The sequence below is a fragment of the Eschscholzia californica genome, unplaced genomic scaffold (assembly GCF_041429995.1).
Source record: "Eschscholzia californica isolate CP2 unplaced genomic scaffold, dmEscCali1.0.p SCAF_4, whole genome shotgun sequence".
NCBI lineage: Eukaryota > Viridiplantae > Streptophyta > Magnoliopsida > Ranunculales > Papaveraceae > Eschscholzia > Eschscholzia californica.
The window spans coordinates 11,920,901-11,945,658 of record NW_028238461.1 but is presented as its reverse complement, the minus strand read 5'-3'; the positions used below and the strand labels follow the sequence as shown (position 1 = coordinate 11,945,658).

The following is a 24,758-nucleotide window of genomic DNA, read 5'->3' as shown; positions in this document are numbered from 1 at the left end:
AAAGAGGGTTAAAATAGGAAGTTAGGGTTGCTTTCTACTCAAGAAATGATTTCTTATTGGTTGAACATAAAGTGAGACAAAAAGGAGGGGCATTGATGTTAAATGGACTGTGATAACTCAAAAGTAAGAGAGAGAAAGAGCCGGGTGGAGAAAATCACTTTTATTCTCGGTTAAGGCGGCGCCGCTACTATTAGGCAGTTATCGATCCTAAAATTCTGCCTTATCCGACGGTTTTAGGACGGTTACAGCAGTTTTTTTTTCAAATTTCCAAGGTTTATTATAGTGTTCTGTTGCTCTTAAGGAGCCTTTCATCATGAGATTTAGTCTCCTACCATTTTCTCTTCTTCCAATTCTAATCTTCAACATCAGAAATTTCGAATTGATCATGGATTCTCCTAATTCACAGTTTCTCCATCATTTCGCTGCTCTTACTACAGAAGACTTACCCCCGACAACTGTAGAAGGGACTGACCTAGTTAGTTCATTCTCAGAGAACAATAAAAGGGGAGTTCTTAAGTTTTTTGGATCAAAAAAGATGGAAATAGGTCAAGCTATGATTCGATTATCCCGGGTCATTCACGGACCTAATCGTTTCTCTCTGACAGAACTTCAAGACAACAAGTTTCTAATTCGTTTTGCAACAACAAGTGAATTAGACATAGCACTCGAAAGTTCTCCGTGGACCATTGCAGAAGAATTGGTTGTTTTAAAGGAATGTAATGTTTCACTTGCTCCAGAAGAACATACATTTGAGTCTGCAAGTTTTTGGGTTCAAATGCATGGAATTCCGATGGGACTACTTACTAGTACAACGGTCAACAGATTAGCAAGTTCTCTTGGAAACTACACACCGACTACACCGGAAGAGGCTACTCGATGGAGTGTCTATGGGAGAGTAAAAATTGAATTCAATCTTAGTCAAAAGCTTCCGAAAGTTGTTAATCTTACTCTTTCGAAGTCCAAACTTATAGCGATCGAACTCAGATTCGAACGCCTCCCTCGTTTTTGTTTTAATTGTGGTCGAATAGGACACACCATTAAATTCTGTCCAGTTGTCCTTAATTTTACGGATTTACTTAAATGGGACTTAAAGCCGGAACAACAAGCCTTGGTTCACAAGGCAATTAAACCTAATTATATTGATGCCTTTAAAGTTCCTTTTTTTGCTAGAGGTCCAGGGAGGGAGTTGGAATCGTACTTGGCATTCACACAAATCCAGGCTATTAATGATCAAGAATTCGGTTCTATCATACAGGATGAGGAGTCTCACCCAACTGTAACACCACTAAAAGATTCGTTTGGTGACATGCTCACACATTTATCTCAGGCAAAGAGATCTAAGATGACGCTTCCCAACGGTCAAATTACAAGAGTGACAACAAATTCATTTTCTTTGGACTTCTTGCAGGCGGACAAGGCAGAATCGTCCAATTCTAGAGGATGTGGAGAGGATAGACATAGAAAAACTTATAAAAGATCATCTCGCTTAAGCAACGTGGATTTACAAACGGATAGGGATTCGGCACCCTCAATGCCGACCGAACCATGAGTTGCCTGGCCTGGAATTGTCGGGGTTTGGGGAATACTCCGACAAAGGATACATTATTTCAATTCCTCGGGTCTACCAAACCTAATTTGGTGTTTTTATCAGAAACTCGCTTATCTTCCTCTTGTTTGTTACCTAATTTTAGTCGGTTTGGTCTTACTAATTGCTTTCCTGTCCCTTCTATAGGTAGAAGCGGTGGATTATTACTCCTTTGGTCTAATACTATTACTGTTAATTTACATTTTTCCTCTGCTAATTTAATCCATGTCACTATATCCGATATGGATAATAAACGAGATTGGGATTTACTATGTATCTACGGACCTCCTAGGGTCCAAGATCGAGCCCTATTTTGGTCGGATCTACTTGTCCGTATTAATAATAACTCAAAACCCCTATGTTGCATCGGGGATTTAAATAATATTGTATCGTCTCAGGAAAAATGGGGTGGGTCTGTCCACACCCCGTTTGTTAACCAATTCAAGTCTTTTATAGACCAATCGGGCCTCATCGATTTAGGTTTTAATGGCCCGGCTTTTACCTGGACAAATAATCGGTCCATTCATCATCTTACTAGGGAACGCTTGGATAGAGCTCTATCTAATTATAATGAGACTTTTCGTACAAGTTGGGAAGAAAGTATAGGTCCCTTCCATGATAGAGTCTGTCAAGTTAAAAATAAGCTTGTTAGTTGGAATAAATCAGCCTTTGGAGTCCTTAAAGACAGAATGCGAATTCTTCGTAAGAGACTCCAAGATATTCAGACCCAACCCTCTACTTCTAATTCCCTCATGATTGAAAGTGATATTCAAGAACAACTTCTTCATTTAGAAGAAGTATATAGAACTAAAATGGAGCACCGATCCAAATTGAAATGGACCCACAACGGAGATCGGAATTCTAAGGCCTTTCATGTGGCCATGACTCAGCGAAAACAGAAGAATAAAATACAACAACTAACTAGTAATTCTGGTTGTTCTATCACTGAAGAAAAAGAAATTGCTAACGAATTGGTTGTGTTTTTTCAGAATTTATTCCAGGCAGAGCCTATCGGCCAAGCCCCAATTGAGATCATGGAAGCATATAAACTGATTTCGGACACAGAAATGGGCTACATCTCAAGAGTTCCTACTTCGGAAGAGATAAAGGAGGTGGTTATGGAAATGGGTTCTGTCAAAAGCCCTGGACCGGACGGTCTTCCTTGTCATTTTTATCAACACAATTGGGACGTAATAGGTTCGGATCTAATCTCTTATATTCAAAATGTTTTTGAAACAGGCAAGATAGACCCCATTATCAATAACACCACTATAGCCCTTATACCGAAAGTGAGAAACCCAAGTATGGCCTCTGATTTCAGGCCAATATCACTATGCACCTCAATTTATAAATTCATCACTAAAATAGTGGCGAATCGAATTCGACCTTACTTGGATCAATGTATTATGTGGACTCAGAGTGCCTTTGTCCCTTCGCGTCAAATCATGGATAATATAATTATAACACAAGAAATCATTCACTCCATGACCAAGTCTAAATCCAGAAAGGGAGGATTTTCTCTTAAAATCGATATGGCCAAGGCCTACGATAGGGTCAATTGGGAATTTCTAACTAAGGTCTTGGGAGCCACTGGGTTTTCAGGTCGTATTTTAGACCTTATATTATCTTGTATTACTACTTCTACTTTCAGTATACAGATCAATGGACAGCTCTATGGGAATATTGTGGCTTCTCGGGGTCTTAGGCAGGGGTGTCCTCTATCCCCCTACCTATTCCTACTAATCTCTCAATCTCTCTCGCTCCTCATTAATCATTATGAATCAAAAGGTTTGTACAATGGTTATAAAATAAATCCATCTAGTCCTAGTATCTCTCACCTTCTCTTTGCGGATGATCTCATCCTCTTCGGGTCGGCCACCTTTACGAATCTTACAGCCATCATTAATATCATTGAAGCTTACTCTAACTTTTCTGGTCAACTGGTTAATTTCGATAAATCCTCCATATTTTTTGGTAAGAGAGTTCCTTTAGACATCCAAGCCCGGTTTTCAGATACCCTTCAAGCTCCAAGAATGAATAGTCAAGCAAAATATCTAGGCTCCTTTCTCCTTAAACCAGGGAACAGAATTGATAGTTTTTCCTGGTTAACAGATAAATTTCATAAAACTTTAGCAGGATGGAAAAACAAATTAACTTCTCAAGCTGGAAGGACAGTGCTAATTCAATCTGTTCTAGGTGCCTATTGCACTTACTCATTCAGTTATCAACAAATACCCAAGCAAGTGATTAAGCAATTGGAAAAAGCAGAGAGATGTTTCTGGTGGGGCCATTCTACTTCAGAGAAAAAAATACATTTCATCAACTGGGATATCATCTGTTCATCTAAAAAACATGGTGGACTAGGTATAAGGGCATTAGCAGAGGTCAACAGCTCTCTCATTGGTAAGATGACCTGGAGGTATTTAACTCAACCTAACTCTATTTGGGTCAAACTTTTGAATTCAAAATATATAAAGTCAGGTAATTTTTGGAGTATTAACTCCCCTTCCTCTGCTACTCCATTTTGGAGAGCTATTCTCAAAAGCAGGAATACATTTGAATCTAATATCATTTGGAAGGTGGGTGATGGCAAAAATATTCAGATCTTAACAGATCCTTGGTTAGAGGACCAACAAAATTGTAGACCTACTATTATTGAACCTATTCCTTCTAATATTAAGTTTGTAGCAGATCTCATGAAGCAAGATAACAAAAGTTGGGATCAAGAGATAATAAGCAAGTATTTTGATCAAGGAACAGTAGAAGCCATTAATTCGATTATTATCAACCCCTCAACTGAGTCTGATAAACTTATTTGGAAACCTTCTGAAACAGGTTCGTTTTCTTCCAAATCTTATTACCAGGAGATCAGGGTTAGACCTATCTTAAACCAAAGGGTACACGATTTTCCTTGGAAAAAAATGTGGAAGTATACCTCTATTAACCCTAAGGTTCAACTATTTATATGGAAAATTCTTCATGATGGACTGGCAACATTCGATAATTTAGCTAAATATATTCCCACAGTCCAACCAAGTTGTAAGTTATGTGATACAGGTGATATCGAGACAATCGATCACCTTTTTGGGTCCTGTCCTAAGTTTAGAGAATTAATTCATATTACTAATAATAATAGTCTAATAAGCTTGAGCCAGGATCCCATTCAGAATATGAGAGATCTACTAATGAAAGGTAAGAACGGTGAAGCAGAATGGAGAATATTTACTTATCTTTTATGGTGTTGGTGGAAGGAGAGGAATGCATGGATATTCCGATCTACAAAGCCAGATCCGATTCGTTGCTGGTGGTTAGCCAAGAAAGAGGTACAAATACTAACCCCTTTGACTAATATCTCTTCGGATCTGATTGATGAACAGGAAACACAATGGTTGCCTCCTCCTTCTTCCAAAATCAAAATAAATGTTGATGGTGCTTTCAATCCACCACAAGGAGCTGCTGGAGCTATAGCTCGAAATCATTTGGGAGAGATTTTGGGGACAAAGAAGATCAGGTTTCCATCGGTTTCGCCGCTTCACAGCGAAATGAAGGCATTCGAGCTAGGGTTTCGGCTAGGTCAAGAGTTGGAGATCCAGGCTTATATAATAGAAGGGGATAGCAAGTTGATGGTGGAGATGCTCTCACACCCTAATTGTCAACCTCCGTGGCGCCTATCCAGTGAAATAGAGAAGATTCGTGGAGACATTTCAACGGTGGATATCGATTTACAATTCTGTCCCAGAATCTCAAACATGGAGGCTCATAACTTGGCGAAATCATGCTTTAACCCCTGACTAGAGCTTATTTAGTTACCTGGTCCTTTCAGTTCATTTTATCATCCTAGATTAGTTATCTTATTCTCATCAACTGGAATTTGTAACTTACATTGGATGTTATATCTATTTGAAAGCTTTATTCAAAAAAAAAAAAAAAAAAAAAAAAGGAGGGGCATTTCTGTAAATTCAGGGACTTAAAAGTGGGAAAAGAGGGGACCACATGTTGCTGTCCGGTTTGTGCATCCCACCAGCCAGAATGGTGCCCGAAAGTGTCCCACCAGTCTACATTGTTTGACTCCATCTTTGACCTTGCATATCTCACTCTTCCGGACTCCGAATTGACTTCCATTTTCTCCTACGAGTACGTCTCGGACTCTACTTTTCACTCGTCACTGACCTTGTCAAAATTTCCCAGAATACCCTTGTGTCCAAAAGACCAAAATGCCCTTCAAGTAACTTTTTCTCATTTTTAACCGTTTTTCACACCTAACTCCGCAAAAGACACCTAATCATAAAAACCAACCATTTTATTATAATAAAGACTCGATACGAACTAACTTGGCTAAATTAAACGACTCAGATGGGACATTTTCATGACCCATCAGACTGCCAGACGGGTCGTGTCGTGCCACCAGTGACTCTACTTATGGGATGTTACAAGGATAATTTGCAATTCAAGAAAAGATATGATTGAATCTGTTTACATAATATTTTTGTAAGGGTCCGACTAAGAGCACACGATCAAACGACTAGTATTGGAAGGAGCAGATTGACTAAGGTCAATTTCCTTTGACCCCAAACACCTATTGGCATCTAGATATAAAGGACACAGATCAACCCGTTCGCTAGCCAAATAAAGGGATTGGGCACAGATCAGTCCAAGAGGTATCAGACTGGCGTAGTGTGATGTCACAGACTAAAAGTTTAGTCTAATACTTTAACACCGTGCGACAGTTGTCTTAGCTTCCCTCCTAAAAACAAATGTAAGTCCTTCCCTTATATGGCTAGAGTAACTTTGATTTGACTAGGCTCATCTCACACCAACTATGCTTCCACAAAATTAGGCTTCAAAATATGCAAGAACACTGGCCAACAGTCCAACACTAAGGTCACAAGATGGACCCTTGCGGGCCTTGCCCATTTCCATCCAGACCGATCCACGCAAGGGTAGAAGCGACATTAAAAAGTAAAAAATAAAAAAATAAAAAGGAGGGAAGAGAAATTGTGCACTTTTTTTTTCCTGCGCCTTTTCTCTCTCGATCTGGACGAATTAGATCACCAAATTCCAAAGTTCGCTAACTTCCTTAGAGTGAAAAATTGAGTACGTTTCTCTCCACAAATCTGATTTCTTTTTCTTTCAATTTTGATTTGAAATTCATTACATTGATTGATTTTTAGGTTTTTGTTACTCGGTAAGATCAATATTAAGAAATTGAATTAAGAGATCTGTGCTCCATTAATGAATTCATTTGGAGCTTTAATATTTTCTAATAGTTCTGATTATTGATTCATATCTTAATCCTTATCTTTACTTATGTTAATTTTGATTTGTGTCAGTTTATGGAATTTAGTTTCAGTTTGAATTTCTATCTAAAAAATTCAACTCTCTCTCTCTGAAATTTTACTATTTGTGTTACTTCTGCTTGATTTTTCTTGAACTTCAAAGAACTCAAATATTCTTTTTGTTGGTTTTATGCAGTTGTTGATTACTGTCTGGTCGATTCGTAAGGTAATGCTCCTTTTGGCAGATTATATTAAGTGAGTTAATGATATTCTTACGTGGGTCGGAGGATGCATTCCTAGATTGTAGTTCGAAAACTAATTTCTGATGTGTGCACCTTCGACTTTTAAGGATCATGATAGTATTGGAGTGGGTAATCAAGGAAAAAATTGAAGTTTAGTCGATAACTCATGTTAGTAGTTCCGTAATGGAATCGAAAAGTACTGTGAGTTCTAAGTTTACGTTTATGGAGTCCGTCCATTCTAGACGTTATCTGAAAATAGGTTGTGTGCTTCTTGTTACAATACTTGCATTGCTATGTGCTTATTTTGTGTTTGGACCGGGGAAAACTCATTATACATCAGAATCGTCATATTTCACTATAGTTCTGGATTGTGGTAGCACGGGAACACGTGTGAATGTGTATGAATGGTTAAGCAATAGTACGAGTAATAAGGAGCAGCCGGTATTGCTGAACTCATTCCCTGACCATTCGACCAACAATTCTCTCCATAAAGAAGCTTGCATATATCACTGCATGCAAACTGAACCTGGGTTGGATAAGTTTGTCGGAAATGTTTCTGGAGTAAGGGAAGCGTTGGAGCCACTGCTTCAATGGGCAGAGCAACATATACCCTCTGAGAGGCACAGAGATAGTTCTATCTTTCTCTTGGCTACGGCTGGACTAAGAAGATTGCCGATTCAGGATGCAGCTTGGCTTTTGGAGAATGCAGAAGTTATTGTGAAGAAATACCCATTTTTGTATAAGAAAAAATGGATACGAGTACTAACTGGAAAAGAAGAGGCTTACTATGGTTGGCTCGCCCTTAACTACAAGATGGAGACGTTAAAAGCTTCTACCCAGTTGGCCACTTTTGGGGTTCTTGATTTAGGGGGTTCATCATTGCAGGTGGTTGTGGAAACTGATGATCCGAGACAAAACGAAAATTCGCTGCCACTGAGAATTGGTCCACTTGAACACCAGATATTAGCATATTCACTTCCTAAGTTTGGTCTAAACGAAGCATTTGCTAGGACGGTTGTCATGCTGAGTGAAGAGCAATCACTTACGGAGGGAACTAATGGGAAATTCAATCTCAAGCATCCTTGTTTAAGTTTGAGATTCTTGATGAACTACACTTGCTATGGGTGTTTCCAGGCAAACTTATCGAATCCAAACACTCTAAGGAGTCCGTTACAGGGTAACGGGTCCACTTCGTTTTATCTGATTGGAGATCCAGATTGGGAGCAATGCAAGAGAATTGCGAAGGCTGCTGCAACCCATTCGAGCAATTCAGATTTGCTGCACTTAACCGAGGTTATGAACTGCAAAGAACGATCATCTTCCTCGAGTAGTGAGTATTTTTCCCAAACTTCTCACCCTTGTGCGTTCCTTTATGTGTAAAGACTGTATTTTCGCATTGTATTTGTCATGCAACTGTTAATCTTGGAGGGGAAGTACCTACTTTCTTTAATTTTCTTCACATACAAATCTTATGTAATGCGTGATGACTCACTAACTCAATCGTCGGTGTTTAAAAGTTGCTACCAGAGAAAGTTTTAGGCTGTTATTATGCGGGTGATTTATGAACACAAAACATCTATATGAAGTCTTCTATTCTCACTCTACGACTATTAGCCTTTTATGTTTCCGCCTAGTGGTTAAATGGATTTATGAGTTGTGAAGTCCGAATAGTGAAAAAGGGAACAAAGTAAACGTGTAAAACTATTTCTAACAAGAAAAATTTTTCTGCCTTTCTAAATTAATATCTTTAGAGATACATACCTCCAATACTATCTTAAAGCATCTTCGCGAAGTCTTTCCTCTGATAGTCTTGCAGTCGTACACAAGTGCACAACCTAGGTTACGCCATTGAACTAGCAGTAGTTTACATTTCTTTTGCAGGTGCACATTCATCGAACTTGATATTTTACCCTCATCTATGACACGCTTTTGTTCTCTATATGGATTTTTTTTGCTGTTGATAGTATGCCAGATTCACCTAAGATTGATTCAGTTTTATTGAGAATCACCTGTATTTCTCGAAATAAGCTAATTATTGCATGAAACCTTTTACTTACACCTGTTTTTGGATGAATATCACTGTCCAGCATTATGCTGCTTTTGGCTTGTACCATTTTCTGTTTTTCTTTTTCTGGTGCTGGTGTTGGGTTAACTGCTGGAGCTCATAAATTTTACTTCAATTATCTTATACAGGTGCGAATTCATCAAATTCAATTCGTTCCCCTCGACAAGTTTCACGCTTCCATGCTTTATCCGGATTTTTTGCCGTTTACAGCATGCTAGATTTAAGTCCAAGAGCCAATTTGACTAAAGTTTGGGAGCGAGGAAAGCAAATATGTTCAGGATCGTGGCTTGTCTCAAAAAGATTTTCAAGAAATAGGAAATATGCTGATCAATTCTGTTTCCGTGTTCCATATTTGGCCTCGCTTCTTGAAGATTCTTTATGCATGAGTGGTGCAGAAATAATTTTTGGTCCAGGAGATGTTTCTTGGACATTAGGAGCTGGACTGGCAGAAGGAGCTCACATATGGCTAAATAATACAGAATCTCAAGCTGATAGTTATAATCTAAAGATTTTGAAGGTCTTCTCTAGTCCGATTTCTCTGTTCGTCGCATTTTTCTGTTTCTTGTTAATTATCTACCGTGATCGAGCTAAGAGAACTGCAATATTATTGACGTCTATGATGGGCAAGAAGGGTGCTTCGATTGGGGCATCGTTGCCAGCTTATTTTTGTACAAAAAGGCAATTAAATTAGTCACATTCTTCAGTTGAAAAAAGCAGTACGGTATACTAGCAAAGATTTCATTGTTGTAAACTTGTAATTTTTTATATCTGCTCTTTTGGAGAAGATGCATCGTCAATAAATTAGCTGAAAAGATTTTTTTAATCAATCTAACCTTTTCTCACAAGAAAAAGCATTTCTAGTATGAGTTTCGGTTGTAGACAGTTTCAGATATCTTGATTGTCTAAATTAGAAGAGTTGAGAAGCTAATCAAAAGGATCTACCACATAGCAGATTTATTTGCAGCAAAGGAGAGGATAAACTTTGCTTCTCACAAAAGCGATTGGTAATATTATTATAGTCGTGGAATGGCGTAAGTTAACTAACTGGAACTTATTTAGGTACTCTATGTGTTTGTATATCTAATTAGTAATATCTAATTTCTTTCTTTACAATATTTTCTTCTGTCTAGTATTACTTGAAATCCAGTTGCGGACAAATGAAAAGCTTGAAACCCCACAGAAAACTGCGGTAACTTCTGTAATCCTATTTGCAAATAAGTATGAAAGGTAAGTAGAGCTTATATTTCTGGATCAAGGACGAAGAACTCGAGCACCTGGTTTGGATCGAAAAACTTTCTAACATTTCGGTTGAGCTGCTTATGGAATGATCCCTGGGACATAAGATGCATACACGTTATCTTTTCTGGAATAATTTGTGCTCAAAATCTCTAGGACTTTTTTGCTCTGCTCCTTCGTTATTTATAGTCTCTGTATATTTCTGATGTTTCATTTCATTAATAATAATTAAGTGATTCTTAGGTTCAACTAATTAAATTTCTGTGATAAAAAAAACTTAATTAAATTTTCCATTTTTGAGGGTAGTGTTTGATTGTTTACAAGTATTTGTGTCGATAACAATCTAATTGCTAGAAAGAAATGCTTCGTCCTCAAACTTTGAAGTAAGAAGACAATTTTTCCCTTGAGTTCATAGAATCTTCTGACATTCTTTCTGAAGGTCATGCACCAATGTTCTGAATGCTTGTTCCTGGTATGAATTTGCAACACACAGAAAATCAAAATGCGCACCACAGAAGAAGAATAGAGGGTTTAACAGATTTTGACTCTCTTTGTAGACTAGTAGGACTCTCTCATCTTTCCAATGATTCGACATTCCTTGCCATGTTCAGACTGGTACATAATTTCTCGACTGTTTTGGATACATAGAATTGCCTGTAATTATGTAATACTGCTTTTATATATATATATATGCATAGCATGACAGATAACAGATAGGCTCCTTACATAGCTGTGTAGGACCAGTACATAACTTTCCATAGTTAAAGATAGTCACACTCATTAAACATTTGCTGGAGTGGGAGTGGCGACCTCTAAGGGTGTCGGTGCAGAAGCGGCTCTTCTACCTCGTTCACTTTTACTAATATTTGCAAACTTCAGACACGATTGATGGAAATCTTCCTCTATTTCTGTTGAGTTCCATTCTGACATGTAATATTCTTCTTCTGTGGCATTTTCTGCAGTTGATGGACCACATAACATTCCACCCCACGGCGGGAAGTATATCAACACTAAGGGTAAGGTGCAGCATATAATCATGATACCCATGAGGCTTATTCCTGTTTCTTTTGAGTATTTTGAGCCTTTGAAAAAAATCAGTTGAGTTAAAACTGCACCTATATTTCCACCGGCTCCCGTCATTCCTGATGTTAGTCCCAATGATCTGAAAAATCATTAGAAATTAACTTTTTATATATGGCAAATAAAAAAATCTAATATAGGAGTCAAATGGAAAAGTGGAAGTAGTTAATTCTCTCAAAATTAGAACTCTTGGTATATTTAGAATGAAAGAGTTAATGATTCTATAATATTAGAAACAAAGTACCTTCTGGATACAAATGGAACAATTCCAAATGTTAAACCAGCTGCAGCTTGAACGCAAAACGAGAAAATCAGCATCACAGTCACTGATGCACCGAGAGTTTTCACTTGCCCAAGCATAATACAGAAAATTCCTCCCAAGGTTTGAACCAACCACAAGCTCCATATCCTACCTCTCATTCCAAATATCTTTGCCATATTATCTGATATCAGACCTCCAGCAGGTCGTGAAAACAAATTCGCTAAACCAAAAGATGCTGCAATTGTTCCAGCCACATTGAGCCGCAGATCAAATTTATCGAAAAAATATTCTGCTATTATGTTGTCAATTGTTAGTTCTACCCCAAAACTATATCCGTAACTCAAGGCTAATATCCAACTTCTGTAATTTGTGATCCCATGGTAGAAAACGCTTGAGGGTTTATCTTTTGGCTTCTCACCAGATTTTTGTAACCTTTTGAAGTTTCCTTCTGGCAGGTCTTGGCCAAAGACAAAGATGGTATATGCTGTTAAGGTTTGGAAAATGCCAGGGACGAAGAAAGCAATTCGCCATGCAGTGGAATGTGGTGCTCCCCTTTGGACAATAAGGGAAAGAAGCAATGGCATTAGTAGCTGGGTTGCCCCACCACCGACGTTACCCCAGCCAGCTGCAAAGGCATTGGCTGTCCCAACGACTTGAGCAGAGAACATGCTACTCATCCAGAATTGGGTGGAGACAAAGGTGGAAAGAGAGAAACCAGTAAAGAAACGAGAAAGGAGGAAAGAAATAGGGGAGGAAGCAGTTGCAGTCAAATAGACTGCAGGTGAAGTTAGAAGAATAAGTGATGCAGAGGCAAGTCTGGGACCGAAGAGGTCACATGCTGTCCCCATTACAAGCCGTGCAAAAACTGCACCAGAGACTGAAGCAATTCCGGCATTACCAATGTCAGTTGCAGTGAGGTTGAGGTTGTCACGGATGATTGGGACGAGAGGCGGTGCGGCAAAAGTGGAAACGAAGCAAGAGAAGAAGGAGATCCATGAAAGGTGAAATGCTCGCATGTGTGGTTTTGCTATTGATTGCACTCGAAACACAGTAGTCTTGTTCTCAGAATCAACTGGAAGAGCAAACTTTGGAGGCTGAGATTCTGATCCCGATCCTTTCACTTCCATTATTTATTCTTGATTTCTAAGAAGATAAACACACTTGTAAATTCAGATATAAGAAAGACAGAAGTTGTCTAATCTATTTTTTTAGTTCTTCTACTCTTTACGTCTTTGTGTTGCTAGAGATATTCAATCATTTCTTCCTTTCTTTTTCAGGAAATTTGACGAGACTGAAAAATATCTGTGGTTGAGCATATATATAGCATAATGAGTTGGTTTAGCCTCAGGTATTTATCTATATTGATAATGTTGAAATATCTTTCCATCTTTATCGAGTTTGATTTAGCAAAACGGATTTGAAGTACAAAATTTTGTCTTTACAATACAAAACTGATTATATGAAGTAACACTCCATGCTCTTTGATGGATGGAAGGATTCAAATTTGTCGTACTTCCATTTCTTTACATGTTTTGAATTAAACTTTTGTGGTAGTGCGGTGGCTTCTTTGGGCTCCTCTACATTTTGTCGTACTCCAAATACTCTCTCCCGCCTAACGTACCACGTACCCGATTCCCCATACCTTTATTGGGTGGGTTCGCGGTCCAATACTCCAAAATTAGCATACCGCAATTTTTAGTCTTAATGAACCCAGTGTCTTTATAAAAAATCTATAATTTCCACTAGTTCAATAGTTAACTATAAGAATTTTATGAATTAACCAGTTACATTTTAAATTTTATAGAGACAAAATATCCGAGAGCTGGTGTATCTATCAGAAATGCATCATAAAGAGTACATATTCTCTGGGAAAATAGTGAAAAACGTACTGCAACCGAAAATAGCAAACCAAAGAAGTATACCCCTAGCGTACCCGATACTCACATGGTAGCGTACCGCGTACCGATACTTGTACCACGTACCGGAGCGATCTGCATACCAGATAACCTTGATTCCCCATATCTGTTTTGGGTGTGTTCACAATCCAGTACTCCAAATTTAGCGTACCAAAATCTTCAGTTTAAGTTATCTCACTTTCTTTAAAAGCTTATTAGCTCAACTTGTTTTGTAGTCGGGATTCTAATCCCGATCCTTCTTCCATGATATATTCTTGATTTCTAAGAAGATAAAACACACTTGTAAATTTAGATATAAGAAGAAACACAAGCTGTCTAATCTATTTTTAGTTTTTCTACTCTTTACGTCTTTATGTTGCTATAGATATTTAATCATTTCTTAGTTAACTTAAACTGAAGATTCCCGTACGCCGAATTTGGAGTACTGGAATTTGAACACACCCAAAAAGGGTATGGGGAATCAAGTGCACGGTACGTGAGGGGTAGTAGAGTATATGGTAACATTATACACAAGTCCCTGTGATGAATAAAACTTAATGTAGGAACAGATAAAACAAACTAAAATACCAAATACAATGTGTGAAACTTTGGTTCCCAGACTTTTCGTAGAAGAGGCCACCGCTCTACCACAAAACTTTAATTCAAAAATGTAGAAAAACCGAAGTACGAAAAACTTGAATTATTACCTCATATAATCAGTTTTATATTGTAAAGACAAAATTTTGTACTTCAAATTCGTTTTGCTAAATCAAACTGGCTAAAGATAGAAACATATCATTTCTTCCTTTCTTTTTCAGGAAATTTGACAAGACCGAAAAATATCTATGGTTGGGCACATATATATATTGGATAATGAGCTGGTTTGGTCTTAGGTATTTATCTATTTTGAAAATGTTTATGTTTCCATCTTATCCAGTTTGATTAAAAAATGTAGATAAATCGAAGTACGAAAAATTTGTATGATTACTTCATATAATTAGTTTTATATTGTAAAGACAAATTTTTTTACTTCAAATCCATTTTGCTAAATCAAACTGGAGAAAGATAGAAACATATCATTTCTCCATTTCTTTTATCCTATATATATATGATATTTATATATGTATAGGATAATGAGCTGGTTTGGTCTCAGGTATTTATCTATTTTGAAAATGTTGAATATGTTTTTATCTTTATCCACTTTGATTTAGCAAAACGGATTTGAAATACAAAATTTTGTCTTTACAATACAAAACTGACTATATGAAGTAATTCTCCATGCTCTTTGATGGATAAAGGATTCAAATTTGTCGTACTTCGATTTTTCTACGTTTTTTATTTAAACTTTTGTGGTGGAGCAGTGACCTCTTTAGGATCCTCTACGGAAAGTCCGGAACCAAAGTTTTACACATTGTATTTGGTATTTAGGTTTGTTGTATCTGTTTCTACATTAAGTTTTATTCATCGCAGGGACTTGTGTACAATGTTATTATATACTCTACTATCCCTCACGTACCTTGCACTTGATTCTCTGTACCCTTTTTGGGTGTGTTCGCAATCCAGTACTCCAAATTCAGCGTATAGGAATCTTTAGTCTAAGTTAACATTTCCTTTAAAAGCTTATTAGCTCGCCTTCTTGGGTAGTTAACTAAGAAATCTTTTAGTTACCTAGTTGGTCTTTTATGTTTTCTGAAGATATAATGTCATAGAGTAGGTGTATGTGTATCTATTATGTATGCATCATAGAGAGTATGTATATAGTTTAGGAATATAGCTACCAAATAGGTATATACCCCCTATGTACCCAATACTCACATTGCAACGTATGGCGCCCCAATCAAGGAGTGAAATTTTGCGAAATATTTCCTAAATTTAGATAAGGTGCACGAAATCACACTTACACTATATCTTGCATAGTTTCCACCGACGCGAGGGAAAGTTCGGCCGAAATTGTTGAAAATTTCGAATTTTCCACCGACATGATGGAAGTTTAGCAAAAAATTCAGAGAAACTAAAACTAAAAACATATATCTTCCTTCATCTTCGTTTTTTTCCCATTTTTCATAGATATCTCTTGATTTTTATGTTATGTTTTTAATATTTTTTAAAATCTGTTGAATGATTTACCCCTGACTTCATTGTCTAAATTGATTTTATCTTAGTAACATGCCTTGTATAATTGTGTAATTGACGATACCTTCTCAAACTAACAAAGTTTGTTAACTATTAACTATTATCAGTAAGAATGTTTCTTTTGGGTATTATTGTTATTTGCTAACACCCCTTATATGCTTCAATATGGTTTAATAATCGTGTTATACACAATTGCATCTGTACCATATATCAGAGCGATCCGCAATCCAGTTAACATTGCTCCTATGCCCCGGACTGAGCACTATAAACTTATTTTATTCTATCTCCACTGATGTCTACATTGTTTCTTTTTTTTTTTGCAGGAACTTGGTTTCACCTATCTAAGCCCCACTCCCACTACGTCCGAGCATTGGCCTTGACATTGTCGGTGCTGAAACAAAAGTGAGTGCCTATGCCCTTCATTCTTGCAAACATTTTTATTGTTCCAAGTTTGCAACTATTCCTATTTAGCCTTTACAACTTCATAACTAAAATGCAAAACACCTTGATGAGCATAATTAGGACTTTAGGGGTTTTACCTCATCTTATCACTTGTCATAGTGAGGGGCATTTTTAGTCATTATGTGAATTTTGGTTGGTAGATTAAGCAGTTATTGCAATATTGAATGATCTAATAAAGATGAAGAGTAATTGCAAATCTGACTAACTTGATTAATAGGTATATTGGGAATATACAATCTTAGGTAAAGGAGTCATAAAACTTACTTTGGAAGTTTATAGTTTCCTAAAATTGATGATATAGTTATCTAGCCCATTGTTGTCAGTTTCTTGCACATGTCTTTCTTCTTGTCATGCATGTCTTCTTGCCCCCTAAGTCCTAACCCTTGAACTACACACTTTAAATGCTGTTTGTATGATTCTGTGATAGAAACTCAGTTTGAAGTGACTTTTAAAGATACTAGTCTTTAAGATTCTAGAGGTATCTGAATCTTGGTACTTGTGTTATCTTTTTTTTTTCCAGTCTGACTCAGTTCGGAGTCTACTCCGATCTAACTTCGCTGAAACTCTCGGTGGTGTCTGGTTTTTGGTCGGACTCTGACTCGTTTGTATCTGACTTGTTTTGGTTGGGGGTACGATAGCCATTTCAGGATATTTTTTATAATAGGTTTCTAACTCTGACTTGTGTTATGTAATTGACTAAAAAACAGCCTGAATCAGCCATTCAGATGAGTCAGACTCGGACAGTTTAGGTCTAAGAGTGTTCTTACTACAGTCCTACTTTTACTACATGAAAAATGCGATTCAAATCTAAATGTTATAGCAAATGGATGTGATAAACTAATAATATTTGGCATCTGTTGAATTATTCTGAGATTCTTTAACAGCATCTCGTTTAGCCGACAATCAAGTAAGAAGAGGAAATTTCCATCTTTATATCGTGATCGTCGTCATCATCTGTTTTTTTTTCAAATTTGGCAGTTTGACCCATTAAAAGGCATCAGATGATATTAAGATATTGGTATAGATACAAAATTAGTTCACCCAAAAATAGGGGAGCTACAAGATAATTGATCTTGTCCTTTTGATTCAGATTGCAGAAGAAGCAAACAATTTTGCAACTAACTAATGTGGCAGATACATCACTACTGGCCTCTATTACTTCATGTTTTCCACCAACATCCCTTCTATGGGTAAGTGACAATTTTTCCAATTTATTGATTTTAGTTTGATTTTATCTTTTCCTTTCATTTTGTTCGGTGATTGATTTTCGTGCTTGTATGTTTTTTTTGTCTGAATTTGTCTCACCTCAATATGACTCGTTTTTATCTATAACTTATTTTGGTCCTGGGGTACTATATTGATCTTATTATATCTCTTATAATGGATCCACTTATTTTTCGTCCGACTCAACTAAACTCAAAATCTACCTAAGTTAACCATCCAGATAGGTCAAACAGAAACATTCTGAAGTCTACCTTTTTTTTGTTGAACAATTCTGAAGTCTACCTTAGTCGGATATCTACTATTATGTAATTTTTACGTATTTGTTGAAATACCTTTATCATCATTAGAAGAACAAATGAAGTAGTCATAAGTCACTCGAAAATCAAAACTTCATCAAGAAAATTGGGGATGGAATTATGGGGAAAGCCCTAATAGTACATTTGAATAATATGTCTGGGGAGAAAGACAAGTATTGCTGAAGTGGGAAAGTGGGGGAGAAAAGAAAGCTAGAAAATGAGAAGATAAGTTAAAAAAGAAAATACCTGTTGGGAAGCTGAGAGTGAGGATACAAGAAGAGGTATTTGATACTTAATTATGATAATCCCAAACCCTAAACCTGCCAGAACCAGATAATCACTCAGTTTTATATCTGAAAATATATACTTCCTCTTCTCTTAATATGTGACATTTGTACACGCAAAAGTGAGTGAGTGGGTTTGTTAGGAGTTAATGAAAGTTTTAAAGTTTACTACTTATCATATGGGAATGTGGGATGAGTTGAATTTTGAGTTGGTTAAAAAAAAGGAAAATGTTCTGACTTATTTAAGACATTTGTTTGAAAGGTTTGCCATTTCAAACAAGTGTTTGTTTCATTTTTTTTTTTTTTATGAAACAGTAAAATGAGTTTGAGTTAGGGTTGAATGATGATTTATTAAAAATAAAAATAGTTCGAGGTATAACATATTAGCATACGCATTAAGACAGATTGGCTCAAGATAATGAGAAACTACTGAGAGAGATAGTAGGAAATGTGGAAAACATTTATGACAGAATTTTAAATTATCAAAATCGAACCACAACTCACACTCTAAAATCAATAATTCAGGTAGCACCATCTAACAAATTTTGGGACTTCGGGGGGTTATTTGTCTCTTCTTCCTCGTCCGTCTCCTCTTTTCTCCTCGTCCGTCTCCTCTTTTCTCCTCAATCCTTTCTATTTCTATCTAAGAGTTCTAAACACACCTAAAACCTAAAAGAGTTATACGACTCGTCCACTCGTCCCTTGAGCTAACTTGCTTAGCAAGTTAACCCATCCCAAATATGTAATTAACAAAGGTAAACGGACAGTATAATTCATATGTTGCTCAGCTGCTTGCTCCCTGTATGACATGCTGTGTCTAGAAACTTATATAAGCCGATATAAACCCATAGCCCCATTCATAAACAGTACTACCATCAAATACAGTATAAAAAAGAAGACACCCAAGATGAAACCTTCAAAAAGGAATCCAAGCTAAGAGTTTAGAACCGTAACAAAATGGTTTTTACAATTCTTAGGAAGTTCAGTCAGATGTAACAAATCTGAGTCGCACTTCCAATTTATGCATTTGTAAGAAGAAGAAAGTAGTACATCCATTGTCGAACTACGGAGAGATAACAAACAGTAGTTCCTAAAAGAGAGAATAGAGATGCTGAAACAAACTCCCTCTTAATTATCACTTGAGCAAGAAATAAAGAAATCTCTTGAAATCAGGATTCACAGTTCATAAGGAAGCCAGATGAAGATATTAACTTAGAGATTCACCACTTTCAGACTCTTTTCCTTGAGGAATGCATTCCATTCGATCTGTTTTCGAGCCGAGCCTTCATATTCAACATACTTTGGAAGCGTCTTTCCGTACGTCAGAAATGTACTGCCGCTTACCAAGGCCTTGCACACAGCAGTTGCTTGGTATCCATCACCAAAATTGAGACCTGCAGATGGGCTTAGTTCGCTTACTAACCGCTTCATGTACCTGCATGTGCAAGCTGAGATATCTGAGGAACTGAGACCTAATAATAGAAATATGAGTCAAGTATATTCAAGTTCACAAGTGATCAAGGCTTTTCGCTATCTTCACAAACTTTTGGAAGTGTGGAAAGATTAGAATAATAGAGGTTGCAAGCTCTTTAAAGATCAACATCAATATTTCCTATCAATGGCAAAACAAAAACCTACAACAGAAATATGCTGCCAATAACATAAAGAGAACCAGAAACTATGTTTCGTCAAGGCTGAAACCTGAGGTCCTGCTAGCTCTTTGAATCAAGATGCCCAAAATTATATAGTACTTCTTATGGGCGATTTGTCCTCTCCCATCTTCTCCTCCTTAAAAAGCTCTTTGGTTTCTTTGTTATCTGGTCGTTCAAGTCTCATTCCAGCTAGATTGCGGGCTCTATTTTTGAGCATTCTATCATTTGAAAGAGTAAGCTCCTCAAAGGAGTATTTCAGTCTATTCAATCAATCATTCATATAGAGACTTCACTTTCATATTGAAGCCTTAGTATCGAGATTTTGATTTTCGTGTTCCATTTCTTTCTCTCTTTTTTGGCTCACGCCTTCTTTCTTTATTGCTTTTCAGGCACCCATTTGTAGCTAGCCTACTCTCTTCTTACATCATAGCTTATAAACTATATTTTCTCGTTCTATTCATTTGATATAATCATTCGACGTTACAAGAAATCAATTCTTTTTGAAAAAAACATATCACCTAGGATCAAGATGAATCAAGACCCCAAAATCAATGCCAGAATGGGTCAATCAATTGGTTGATCCAACTACTATGTCTTCTCATATACCATCTCTATTAATAAATCAAAAACGACTAAAAAAATGAAAATGAAGAAAATACCATGTTTTTGTGTAGCTCTCAGGCACAACAATATCTCCACCAAGAGCTTTAAGCTCTTCAATTGTATCAGGATTTCCTGGTTTATCTTCAATTATGCTTATTGTTTGAAGTTTTCGTTCTTTCGCCAATTCAATGACAGTTTTCCCAACTTCACTATCCCCACAATTCTGTACCAATGTTGCTCCTAACACACAAATTTTCCCCACCAATATCCCAAAACATAAGAATTCAACAATCATAAGCACAACCCAAATCTTCAAAAACTCAAAAGAATAATACTATTTTGATACAAATGCATTAGCTCATTAAAGATGCAAACTTTACTTAGATTCTGGATCGAATCAACCACAAAACCCTAACCCTAACAACATATAAATGAAGCTACATTAAAATGAAACGGAATGAACAAGAGCTAACCCTAAGTTCAGATTTGGGTGAAAAAAATAAGATTGCAAATTTGACAATCAGAGAGAGTTAGGGTTAGGGGATTTTTACCTGGCTTAAGAGAAAGGGAATCGAGAATAGAAGCGACATTCTTCTTCAAAGAAGCTGAATCAGAAGTTGATAGGGTTCTAATTCCGTTCCAGACATTAGGGTTTTGGCAACCAGCGTGAACAGATCTTCGAATGGATTGCATCGTTTCTGATCTGTTTTTTGTTTTTCCACAAACTCTTGAGGTGAACAAAAATTTGGTTTTCTATGATTGAACTTCAGAATAAGTAAGGATCTAATACTACGGATCTCGATGAAACTAAATCTAACGGGTGTGATTTAAGTTAACTGATGCGGGAGGCTCTATAAGCGCCCCCCGTTTATTCCTATAGACGCCCTTTTCATTCATACGCGATATGCCCATTGCAAATTTGGCTCTAGAAGGGTATCAACAGCAATAATGGGGAGGGCTTATAGGACTCTCCAAATGAGAATTGGTCAAATATTCCTCCCAAATTTTCATTTGTCTAAATGACAATCAATAAGCCATCCAACTTGTAGGCAGATTTGGGAGGGAATACCAAACCAACCGCTGCAATTGGTTCATGAACTTTCTTTTGATTAGTGTTTCAGATCGCGAGAATTGATTTGGGCTCCAAATTTGCTTACGAATTCGGTGGCTCTATCAGTATTCTTGTCTAAAAGATGGCTTCTAATCCCTATACAGTGTTGGATAGTCCTAGGGCTCTCTTATCCGAAAACTAGCTCAACGGGTAAGACACACTTATAAATCACCTTCTGTAATGTCTAAAAGATGGCTTCTAGTCCCTATACAGTGTTGGATCGTCCTAGGGCTCTCCTATCCTGAAACTAGCTCAACGGGTAAGACACACTTATAACTCACCTTCTGTAATGTCCTTGGCTGACTAATACTTGTAAAGTCCTCGGCTTTAATATTATTGTGGGGGTGATTTTGTGTCTCTCACCCGAAAAACTAACTGAGAATGTGAAGTTTTGCCTCACACTCAGTAAGCCCACTTTCGCCCTTTCTACTACCAATGTAAGATTATCCCAATATTCAGAAATAAATTTTGCACAAAATCACATATATTTTGTACTTAGGTTGCATGAATTGGCATAGAATTCTAAAAGTTTGCATATATTTACATACGTTTGCACAAGAAGCCCCAAACTAAACAATATTGAACATATAACTTACAAAAGACAATGGGCGTTATCCTTTTAACTAAGACAAACACACTGCAATTAAATTGAAACGATAAATATAACGATCACAATATTTCAATAAATTTTTCCATATTATAATGGTAATGTTAATAAAAGTTACATGAACAATTTACTGTTTATATATGACTGAATTGCCAGTTTGAATACTTCACAAAAAAAAGTACTACAATTTTCGATTACTATAAAGGTACCTAGTACCTCAAATCAAATTTCAAAATGTTTGTTTTGTCTGACTCATCTGAACGGCCGATTTGTGTTGTTTTTGGATCCATTTGAGTCAGATAATTCAGATTCATACAACGAGAAAAACAAACAACAACACGTTACAATGATCATCACTTTCTGAAGTCGATCGGAGCTGTTGTATCAGTGAAGTATTCCTTTCGTACGGCATCAGCTGAGCAAAATCTCACCTTCATTACAGAGAAAACATTATTATAACTCAATAGTTCTAAGAGCATTTCAACTTTTCTCGCTCGAAAGAAAGCTCATGAAATAGTAGAACTAAGAGAGGAAGCATCTTAAAACTTACAAGAGAAGCATAAGATTTTAATAAGGGCTTGATGAGCTGCCAAAGTGGATAAAACAAGAACGGCGTGTCTACAAAGAGAACCTGCCCCAATCGCTTCGGGTAGTAATAGTAAAATACATCAAACTGCAAAAGGTAGAACAAGAAATACTTCAATAATTGGAAATGCATTTGATCGCCTATTCACCAAAGATATAAAGTGCATAGTCCATGGTGATCAATTTGGTTGGGCCATTTACAGTTGCAATTTTCTAACTGAATCCACATCGACGAAGTATGGTTTGACCCATTAAATCTCGATAAACAAATTACAGGGATGAAATCAATGAATTTCAGTTTGAGAAGAAAATAGACAATGATAAAGATCATAGTTAGTGAAGACTGAAGATAAGCATTGCATTTATAGAGATTACCAGAAATTTCAAAAACTCGAAATCTGAATTCTCAGTTGCAAATCCCCGAAAATCGAATATCCCAAGTATGTCTTCTTTTCCATTTGGGAGTTCACTCAATGCCTTCTCAATAAGAAAAACACAAAGCTTCTCATTCTCAATCTGATCTTCTTTCTACAACCAAAATGGATCAATGAAGTCATCCAAAGAGTTTTCTATCACATTTACAAATAAAATTTTCTGAATGGAATATGAACTCGTAAAGAGTTTACCACGGGGAAATGCTTAGATGCTACTACTACAAGTACTGGTCTGCCGTTGACATCAAGAAAGTCATGAACGTATGCTTTCCCTGTTTTTGCTATTCTTTCAACAGACTCCTCTGTCAATTCTGAAACACCAAATTCTTCACGCCATTTCTTTTCGGGTTTAAGGATTAAAGCTACAAATTTGAAATCATCAATTTGTTGGGCACGGGGCGTTACAGGTGGTATCAGAGCCAAGGACGGCTCATATCTAAGGGTGAGGAGATGTAATAATCCCACATTGCTCGGAAAAGCATCCAAACCCTAGGCTATAGACGCGAGCTCAAGCTTAGTAACTGTTCAGGCCTTTTGGGCGGCCTCGTAGAGCCTTCATCAAAAACAAAACCCCGAGCCCGTTGCGCTTGGACCTTGGTTTCTACGACTCTAATGTAGGGACAATATCGGTAATTACTAAGGCTCACTAATGTGCTTAACTTCGAAATTTAATCCGATAATTCATTAAAAAGTTCAATTAATCATTTAGAAATCTTCATATCTAAAGAAAGAAAGTATAATGTGGTAATGGGTAATGGATACAATAGCTTTACTCAGTTTAGTTATAGCTTCATCAGTATCAAACTTCCTATCCTTAAGAAACCAGAGAATCATATCTTCATCATCTCTTCCATTTTTGCCTACAGGAAGACTGTGATGATTCTTCTCAAGTGTCTCTTTCACTTCAATCACAAGCTGCAATTTTTCCCCTCAAACATTATAATAGATTCATAATACCTATAATTGGAGTACATAAATCTTGAAACCATACAACAACATAACAATTACTAACCCTAGATTGAAATTTTTGGGAAGTTCACAAATTACCTTATGAGATTCGAGATTGTGTGGGTGTTGATTCTGAGATGAGAATCTGCAAAAATGAATGGTGGGTTTAGTAGTGTTGGTGTTGAAAGAGGGAAAGGAGAAAGAATGGGGAAGAGGATGAATTTGACTGAAAGCCATTTTTGCTGTAATTTTTTTTTGGGCAGCAACAATAGCTGAGTGAGGACTAGAGGTCCCACAATATTAAATGACTCTTGGGAGTGTCTATAGGCGCCCCTCTTTTGTTTTACTCAGACTCGCTTTCTCTCTTCGCGTCCCACGGACTACCAAGTCCGAGTGGCCTAATCCCTGCTGGATTTAAACAACATGGACTGAGGGCAGTCTGAGTGCCTTCGGACTGGCTGGTCCGTGGGACCTCAAACTGCTCACTTCTATGTCCACGAAAAGTGTCAATAATGAAGGCCGGCCAAATTGCTTAAAAAGGAGAGACTCAACTTTAATAAATGGAAAATGCATTATCTCTTTTTTTTTTTTTTGTTGAAATGGAAAATGCATTATCTCTCTTTGCATAAACGTGTTTTAGGCCACGTAGCCGACCGCGTCAGTTTTCGGGCTGATGTCGGCCGGCCTAGCGGGCGAAACAACATTTCTCACTATTGTAACTCAAATTTAAAGTAATTGTAGTATTCTTTGTGATGTTTCTCTATCAACACATTTTTTT

At 37.0% G+C, this 24,758-nt stretch overlaps 4 protein-coding genes across 7 annotated transcripts; 1 reads left to right on the top strand and 3 right to left on the bottom strand.

Annotated features, from left to right (window-relative positions):
- Positions 1-6,555: 6,555 nt before the first annotated feature.
- Positions 6,556-12,965, top strand: LOC147542743 (putative apyrase 7). 4 transcript variants are annotated; one of them, XR_015223350.1, is made up of 6 exons: positions 6,566-6,908; positions 7,058-8,433; positions 9,297-9,972; positions 10,080-11,019; positions 11,367-11,420; positions 12,202-12,965. XR_015223350.1 is itself a non-coding variant. In XM_086634264.1 (3 exons), exons 2-3 carry the CDS (start codon positions 7,287-7,289, stop codon positions 9,857-9,859), a joined length of 1,710 nt encoding a protein of 569 aa, XP_086490390.1. In that variant the 5' UTR covers positions 6,556-6,679; positions 7,058-7,286; the 3' UTR covers positions 9,860-10,019. The 4 variants fall into 4 exon arrangements, 1 of the variants encoding a protein (XP_086490390.1); XR_015223349.1 differs by having other exon boundaries at positions 10,080-11,420; XR_015223351.1 differs by lacking the exons at positions 11,367-11,420; positions 12,202-12,965 and having other exon boundaries at positions 10,080-10,199; positions 10,299-10,654.
- On the bottom strand, positions 10,928-18,253 carry NRT2.5 (nitrate transporter2.5). The gene is made up of 3 exons (XM_086634266.1): positions 18,003-18,253; positions 11,729-12,889; positions 10,928-11,566 (listed from the first exon to the last, which is right to left on the bottom strand). Exons 2-3 carry the CDS (start codon positions 12,871-12,873, stop codon positions 11,185-11,187), a joined length of 1,527 nt encoding a protein of 508 aa, XP_086490392.1. The 5' UTR covers positions 12,874-12,889; positions 18,003-18,253; the 3' UTR covers positions 10,928-11,184.
- A 695-nt stretch (positions 18,254-18,948) lies between these two features.
- LOC147542741 (uncharacterized) lies at positions 18,949-21,095 on the bottom strand. Its single transcript, XM_086634267.1, has 3 exons — positions 20,847-21,095; positions 20,352-20,535; positions 18,949-19,475 (listed from the first exon to the last, which is right to left on the bottom strand). The coding sequence occupies exons 1-3, from the start codon at positions 20,986-20,988 to the stop codon at positions 19,253-19,255; spliced, it is 549 nt and encodes a 182-aa protein (XP_086490393.1). The 5' UTR covers positions 20,989-21,095; the 3' UTR covers positions 18,949-19,252.
- A 988-nt stretch (positions 21,096-22,083) lies between these two features.
- On the bottom strand, positions 22,084-24,270 carry LOC147542740 (Sec14p-like phosphatidylinositol transfer family protein). The gene is made up of 6 exons (XM_086637628.1): positions 24,080-24,270; positions 23,795-23,947; positions 23,225-23,371; positions 22,974-23,126; positions 22,564-22,686; positions 22,084-22,444 (listed from the first exon to the last, which is right to left on the bottom strand). The coding sequence occupies exons 1-6, from the start codon at positions 24,215-24,217 to the stop codon at positions 22,367-22,369; spliced, it is 792 nt and encodes a 263-aa protein (XP_086493754.1). The 5' UTR covers positions 24,218-24,270; the 3' UTR covers positions 22,084-22,366.
- Positions 24,271-24,758: the final 488 nt, after the last annotated feature.

Bases quoted from the DNA above. Each gene is read 5' to 3' on its own strand.
- LOC147542741 (XM_086634267.1), bottom strand. From the start codon at position 20,988: ATGCAATCCATTCGAAGATCTGTTCACGCTGGTTGCCAAAACCCTAAT. The intron at 20,536-20,846 runs GTAAAAATCCCC...TTTGTGTGTTAG, and splicing joins TTCCCTTTCTCTTAAGCCAG to GAGCAACATTGGTACAGAAT. The intron at 19,476-20,351 runs GTATTTTCTTCA...TTGCACATGCAG, and splicing joins GAGAGCTACACAAAAACATG to GTACATGAAGCGGTTAGTAA.
- LOC147542743 (XM_086634264.1), top strand. From the start codon at position 7,287: ATGGAATCGAAAAGTACTGTGAGTTCTAAGTTTACGTTTATGGAGTCC. The intron at 8,434-9,296 runs GTGAGTATTTTT...TATCTTATACAG, and splicing joins ACGATCATCTTCCTCGAGTA to GTGCGAATTCATCAAATTCA.
- LOC147542740 (XM_086637628.1), bottom strand. From the start codon at position 24,217: ATGGCTTTCAGTCAAATTCATCCTCTTCCCCATTCTTTCTCCTTTCCC. The intron at 22,687-22,973 runs GTAATCTCTATA...TACCTTTTGCAG, and splicing joins TCGAGTTTTTGAAATTTCTG to TTTGATGTATTTTACTATTA. The intron at 22,445-22,563 runs GTAAGTTTTAAG...TCTGTAATGAAG, and splicing joins TAAAATCTTATGCTTCTCTT to GTGAGATTTTGCTCAGCTGA.
- NRT2.5 (XM_086634266.1), bottom strand. From the start codon at position 12,873: ATGGAAGTGAAAGGATCGGGATCAGAATCTCAGCCTCCAAAGTTTGCT. The intron at 11,567-11,728 runs GTACTTTGTTTC...ATGATTTTTCAG, and splicing joins GTTCCATTTGTATCCAGAAG to ATCATTGGGACTAACATCAG.